This window comes from Arachis stenosperma, chromosome 6 (assembly GCF_014773155.1).
Source record: "Arachis stenosperma cultivar V10309 chromosome 6, arast.V10309.gnm1.PFL2, whole genome shotgun sequence".
NCBI classification, from domain to species: Eukaryota; Viridiplantae; Streptophyta; class Magnoliopsida; order Fabales; family Fabaceae; genus Arachis; species Arachis stenosperma.
In genome coordinates this window covers 3,117,793-3,125,528 of record NC_080382.1, presented here as the reverse complement: position 1 = coordinate 3,125,528, position 7,736 = coordinate 3,117,793, and the positions used below count along the sequence as shown (strand labels likewise).

At 28.0% G+C, this 7,736-nt stretch overlaps 1 protein-coding gene across 1 annotated transcript; it reads left to right on the top strand.

The window, feature by feature from the left end:
• The first annotated feature begins 594 nt into the window (after positions 1-594).
• LOC130936367 (uncharacterized) lies at positions 595-1,964 on the top strand. The gene has a single exon (XM_057866432.1). It carries the CDS (start codon positions 866-868, stop codon positions 1,463-1,465), a length of 600 nt encoding a protein of 199 aa, XP_057722415.1. The 5' UTR covers positions 595-865; the 3' UTR covers positions 1,466-1,964.
• The last annotated feature ends 5,772 nt before the right edge of the window (positions 1,965-7,736 follow it).

Here is a 7,736-nt window from a genome sequence, read left to right as displayed (position 1 = left end):
GTTTAATTACATATATAAAAAAAATATTCAATAATCAAGATAATAATAAAATAATTATTCAATATTTTTAAAATATAAAAATAAAAAAATACCTTCAAAATTAAAAAAAAAATTAATAACTGATATAATTTTTTTATATTCAATATTTATTTTTTTTAAAATTAATATATCTTTTAATAATAATAATGAGTATTTTTTTTATCTTCCAACATAAATTGTTTGGTCCATCACTAGCAGTACCACTAATTGGTTAGGTGTACTTTTTCTAATACAATATATATGTACAATATTTAGGTCTTGGCTCGTCATATTTATTAATTAGCAATTTAGCGTGGATGATGCTTAAACTAATTTGTTCTGGGTGCGGAAAAAGATCGACAAGTACATCCATTAAGAAACTAATAACCAATTCCCAGAATCGATAACCTACTTGGGAATTAAGTAAATTAACTAATAATAATATGTATAATATCTATCTAGTTTTAAAGGTTATTTCAATTATAAAAAATAAACTAACACATACACATTTCAGATATAAGAAGTAAAAAATTAATCAACCTTCGGCTATAATTAATTGTTAATGTGTATGTCTTAGTTGTCGACAGGTTCATGGTTTAGCTAGCGGTTGCCCTTGTATTTGGAAGTTGAACTAGTAAAGTAGGCCACTCTGGCTTATAACCTCACATTAACCCTAATTTAGTTATATTACAGCTAACATTAATACAACCTCTCTAACTAGCCAGTAATAACAAGCTAATTACAATTAAACATATAAATTAACAAGGTAGCTAGGCTTCTTTCTTGGCGGCTAAGGTTATTGAAAAAATTCGTCAGAGATAATAGAAGGCGGCGGCGCTGCGGCGGAATGAGGATGGTGTCGTCACCGGGAACGAAAGTATTGGAGATCAACTTGATTTCAGCACAAGATCTTCAGCGACCAAAGGCTTCAGTGAGGAGACTCAAAACGTACGTGGTGATATGGATGGATCCCTCCTACAAGCTCCGAACACAGGTTGACCAGATCGGCGGCAATAACCCTACCTGGAACGACAGGTTTCTCTTCCGAGTCACGCCGGAGTACCTCGCCAGCGTAACCTCTGGCTTCTCCGTAGCCATCTTTGCCGTCGGGACTTTCCGCGACCACCTCGTCGGCACGGTGAGGATCCTGGTGAGCAACATCCTCTCCACTGTAGAGCCAGCAATGAAGCCTTGCTTCAGCGCCGTCCAGGTGCGCCGCCAGTCAGGGAGATTCCAGGGGGTCTTGAACGTCGGCGCCAGGGTGGTCGACGAGTTCTACTTCCCGGCATGGCACAAGGTACCGGCGATAGGGCTCCACGATCTGATGCTGAAGGTGGAGAAGCAGCGCCGCCGCAACAAGCTGGGACTCTCGAGCGGTGAGAATTCTTTGTCGGAGTCATCTAAGACGACGTCGTCTTTGCCATCATCACCGGACGATGACCGGTGAAAGTGTTAAAGGAGGAAAACAAATGATATTTGACGCTCCAGATTACTCTACGCACTTCCTAGGCAAAGCTCGTAAATGGTGGACACATTAGCGTTTACGTACTCAGTCCTTGCTCTTTTTTTATTTTTTATTTTTATTTTATTTTTATTTGTGGCTTATTTGTATCCGAAAAAATAAACTAAAGCTGGATGGAGAGTGGAGACCACAATCTAATTGTAATTAAATGAGGGCATTTATTATGTCAGATAGGTGATTAATATTATTTAGGCAAAGGAAATGATAATAACACATTTTCACATGAATATAAAATTATAAATTATTAAATAGTTCAATTAAATATATGAAACTATTTAATAATTTATGTTTTTTTATGTGAAAATGTAAGTCATCAAATTTTCCACCTAAATCATACAGCTAGCTAGCTGCTATAGGCTGTATGAATCCTTACTCTATCTATCTCTGTACGTACACCATTGTTTCATGTGAAGTTCTTATGAATTAGCTGCTCCTGGATTTTCAATTCAAATTAAACTTCCAAATATGTATTTACTAATAAATTAGGGGTTGGTGCATTATATATAAGTCAGTGACGGATCTAAAAAGTTTTAGAAGTAGAAATAAAAATATATATACTAAAATAAATTTGATTGAACATTATTAATTATATTAAAAATATAATAAAAATATAAAAATTAAAAAAAAAGTTAATAAGCACTTTTATTTTTAAAATATTATTCATTATATATAATTTATAAAAAAAATTTTAAATTTTAAACTTAAAATATATTAATTAAATCATAAATAACTTATTATTTTAACTAATTTTATTTTTATTTATTTTTATACACATTTGATAATAAAAGACTAAATCACTTAACATGTTAATACCTAATAATATATTAGTATTTAGAATTTGAAGCTAAAATTATATATAAATACCAAAAAAATAAAATCTCGAAAAGTATGTTTATATAAAATAATAAAAATTTAATTTATAATTTTTTAAATAATTAAATTTTTTATATATTTTTAAAATAATTTTGATATAATATCAAATTAAAAATTTTATGCATCTGTTTACTTATATATTATAATTAAAATATTTTTTATTATTTTTTAAAAATAAAAAATATATTCTAAATTAATAAATTGATCAAATTATTTTAAAAAAATTTATGCAACATAATTACATATAATAGAATGAAAGATAAAAATAAATAATAAAGATCAATAAATTGAGAATAAAATAAAATATACAAAAACATAAATAGAATAAAAAATTAGACTAATAATAAAATTAGAAGATACATAGAGTCATGGAAAACTATATAGAAAAAATATAAATTTATAATTTACCTTTTGACGAAAAGAACATGACCACTAGATAAGAAATAGAAAAAAATTATTAAAAATATAAAATTAATAAAAAAATAAGAGATTTAGTGTCTTACTATTTTATTTTCTCTTCATTTCAATATATTGATAATAATTAAAAAAAAAACTAAAAAAATTTAAGGGAATAAAGGATTGACGGTTGTGATTTGAGAATGGAAGAATATTAAATTTAAATAGGTTAACTAATAGTCAAAATGTTAAAAAATAAAAAACTGAGTTTGAAATTTTGAATATATAATTGAGCTTAATTTATTTATAGTGAGGTTATTTAAAATTTGGCATGAAGATATATTATATATAAATATAATCTTTTAAAAAAATTAAAATTTTAGTGGAAACAAATGTCTTTCTCATTTTTTATGTAGGTCCGTACTGCTATAAATTATGTTCTTATTATTAATTAGTGTTGTTTTATGTGAACGTATTTACTTTCAATAATAAAATATATAAGGTGAGTATTACTATGAAGATTTTATAATTATTTTTATATAAAAATATATTTTTTATTTTTAGATGATAAATTATATAATTAAATTTTAATATATTATAAAAATATTATTTTTATCTAAAATATAATTAAATAAATAAATCATATTATTTTTAACAAAATATCTTCTAAAAAATTAATTTTACCATCTTTATTTTTATTTAAGTAGTTGTCAATATATAATCCGGGGCGTCACATCATAACCTACTACTATTACTTCCCTTCCATGACTCACGCACCATGCATATGCATATATCATTATATGTACAAATTCAAAGCTAAGTAGCCGATGAGTCAAAAACCTCCACCAATGACACCACCAAAATTTCGTTACATTCTAAATTTTCTCTCGTTGTCATCGGATCCAATGATGATGAATGTAAGAATCAACCCTGGGAAAATTCATTTCTTCCTGTGAATAGCTTTCTGCTTTATGTGATTTGAGTACAAATATGCTGGCGTATCTCATAATAAAGTTTATTATTTATAATAATATTAATAATGTTTCGTGTTTGATTTGTGATCATGAGTCCATGATGACACATTCATTACACTATTAATACACGTTAAAATGTCTCACAGTAGTAGCTAATGAGATCAGAGGAACATACAATAAAACTGTAAACTAGCTGCTAATTAAACTGATCATCAGAATACATATTATATCAAGACTATTTTATATTTATATAAAATTATGTCACATTCAAAAGAATGAATTAATATAAAATTGAAATCATTAAGTCAAAATTCTTCTAACACTAGACTAAAGAAAACAAAAATTATTTTCATGCATAAAGTCAGGATATATATAACAAGCAAGTACTACATAAAAGAAGGTTTTAAATACAGTAAATAAGTGTCAGATATTTTAATATGTTGGAGTGAATTATCTAATAATTTATAATTTTATTTTTATATAAAAATATTATTATAAATAAAAATATATATCTTTAAATATTGTCTCCTTTACATTTTACTTCAATATGATGATAAATTTATATGTATAGGTATGATAAAAACATAGACAAATAAAAATACGACACGTGAGTTATATTACTGTATGTATCCGTGCGATATACAAAAAATATTTATTTCCTTATATTATATTTATGTTTGAAATATGTTTTGAAACAAAATTTATCATGAATATATATATTTAACTTATATAAAAAATTTATATTTTTGTTATTTATACAAATACCAAACAATGGTATAAAATTAAAAAAAATCATAATAATAATAATAATATGTTAATTATATCTTTAATGTCTTATATATGTTATAAAAATTTATCTTGATTATAACAATTCAACTAATATATGTTCTATTTAATAATTATTCTATCCTTTTTTATATTTTTTGTAGTCCTAATGAGAAGTTATTCTACTTAAGACTTTGTATAAAACAAATTTAAAAAATATTTAATATTATTAAAAAAAATTAATAGTTGTACGTTCCCAAAATATCCCTGCATAGGTAGAGAGAAAATAAAGACCATCAAAATAAAATCATACTTAATACGCCAAAAAATAAAATATCTAAAAATAAACTAATCAGGAAATTAATATATTTATCTTATTAAATCAACTCCATTATCAGTTATTCATATAATACGGCAAGGCAAGAATAACCACGTTTATCTCAATGATAAATTCAACTTTTCTACAAAGGATATAACTCTACTCACATTCTATTATGTTAGTTATAGTATATAAGAAGATCCAACTATCCTTTAGCAAAATGAAGTTCACTTTTTTTTACTGTACTGAACTCTTATATCCATATAATTAGCACCCGAATCAACGAAACAATTCTAAGATAAAACATGATATATGCAGTATATTATAAATTATTGCGGTAAAAGATTCTATTGTAAGGACAAAAAAAAAACAAATTGAATAAGAACATTCATTATATAATTAAAAAAAATAAAAAGAAGATTGGCTTTATAAAAGAATGGCAAAAATCTAATTTATATCTTAAAAAGATCAATTCGATAAAAATAAAAATAAAAAATATATTTGTATTGTATGAAATAGTTAAGAAAAGAAAATTAAAAAATAAAACAAAAAATTTTGTCTCTAGAATTTACACTTAAATGATAAATGAAACACTTTATACATAATACTCATAAAGATATATGAAAAAATTATTACAATTATTAAAAAGTATAATATAAAATATTATGATTATTGACAAATCTTATCATAATTAATTATTAAATGCTAACAAATATAATTATTTAAAATTGATACTTTATAAAAATAAAAAATAAACGAAAGAGACAAGCATACTGATACCAGAAATGCGTTACATCAATATGCCAATTACTTGATCAAATCATGGGTTTAGATTTAGAAAGTGCGAGAGAAAATAATGTTAATGGAGTTAAATGATGAATTTGAAGAAAAAAGAGACATTTAAAAAAGGATGTAGTTGAGTTTTGATTTATAAGAATTCTTGTGATAATGGTTACAGATTTTGGGAGTATTATATTTAAATTGAGGATTTAGAGATGTTTGGTTTGTCTATGTATATAAAGTAACTAATTAGAGAAATGATTTAATAAGATAGAAGAGATTATGCTGTGTTGAGTTAGATTATTGTTAGCTAGCTATGAAAGATTATGTTTTATTTTGAGTTAGTATACAATCTTGACCTCGAGTTTAGGGTGTATTTAGAGATCTTATACCCATAAGCCGTATGTAACGGCCCAAGCCTCACCCGGTAAATGATAAGGGGTGCGTAGTAGAATTTTGGTGGAGTTATTGATGAGTATGTTGAGAGTTTGTGATTGAAGTTGAGATAAATAAATATTGAGATTATATTGAATGAGATTATGATAGTGATGATGAGAATAATGATGAATTTGAGATTTAATGAGATATGAATTGATGAATTATGATTGAAATATTCATATGGCTTATGAATTTGAATTATCAGAAATACGAGTTTCTATGGGTAGATGCAGTGACTTGCCACCACTTGCTCCAAGTTAAAACTCGATCCTCTATTGATCTTCTGTCGTAAAATGTGACCGGGCACTTTAACTCCCCGAGTTCTCCCATAGGCATGCATATATATTAATTTGAGCTTGGAGTTTTTTCTATAAATTTTTTTGAACTTGGGGATGCGCGTACAGAGGGACTGTCCAATGGTTAGCTATAGGACATGTTGGGTTGGTTATATAATCGACAGATGATATTATCAGCCATAGGACTGGCATGCATCATATGTATTTGTATATTTTGACTGAGTGTGCATTTATTTTGGTTTGCCTAATTGTTTAGCCATGTTTATCTGCTACTTGTTTTACTTGCCGTACCTGAATCCTACCTTTAATTTATTTGTTTACCTTATACGTGTATGTTTATATGAGAAATCCTCTTTTATGGAGGCATGATGATGGTGGTTTCTGATATGTGGTGATAGAGGTTGAGACGGAATGTACTAGGTGTTACCTTATTATTCTGATTTATGTATATGTTGGATAGAGAAGAGCGATGTAAGTTGGGTAGGAAGCACTTAGGCACGTCTTTGATCATTTTCATTTCTTTAAACTATTCACCTTATTGATTTGTAAACTAAAGGAGTTTTTTTACGACTTTGCAAGTAAGTTTTTTAAAAGGTTATTTCAAGAATAAATTGTTTCTATAATAAAATTAATTCTATTTGCAAGTATTTTTTTGCTGTAATAATATTCTCTTCTCTACTGAGAATCTGCGAGTAAGGGTGTGAATGGTTCAGTTTTTCTATAAACTGAACTGAAACTGCACTAAACCATTTTAAATGGTTTAAAAACTGAACCAAACTGCTTTGTCACATATGAAACTAGTTCTAAACCAGTTTATAATACAGTGCACCAGTTTAAACCAGTTCATAAAAATAAAACTGGTTTTAATTAAAAAAACCAGTTTAAACTTGTTTATAGGCTAAAACTAGTTTTCACTCTCTCCCTCTTTCTTTCCCTCTCTCTCTCCCCTCTCTCCCCACTCTCTCTCTCCCCTCTCACTCTCCCTCCCTCCCTCCTCCCCTCTCTCTCTCTCTCTCTCTCTCTCTCTCTCTCTCTTCCTCTCTGTCTCTCTCCTTTTCCTCTTCTGCTCTCTCTCTCTTCTTCCCTCACTCTCTCCTTCTCCCCTCTCTCTCCTTTCTCTCTTTTTTCTCTCTCTTCTCCTCTCCCTCTCTCTCCTTTCTCTCTTTCTTTCTCTATCTTATTCTCTCCCTTTCTCCCCCTCCTTTCTCTCTTCCTCCTCTCTATTTTCCTTTCCTCTCTCTCCCCTTCCCCTCTTTTCCCTCCCCTCTCTTTGTCTCCTCTCCTCTCTCTCTCTCTCCCTCTTCTCTCTCCCTTTTTCTCCATCTCTATCCCTTTCTCTCATTCTCTCTCTCCCC

What these genes read in the sequence shown, in the direction of transcription:
- LOC130936367 (XM_057866432.1), top strand. Translation starts at nt 866, where the DNA reads ATGAGGATGGTGTCGTCACCGGGAACGAAAGTATTGGAGATCAACTTG.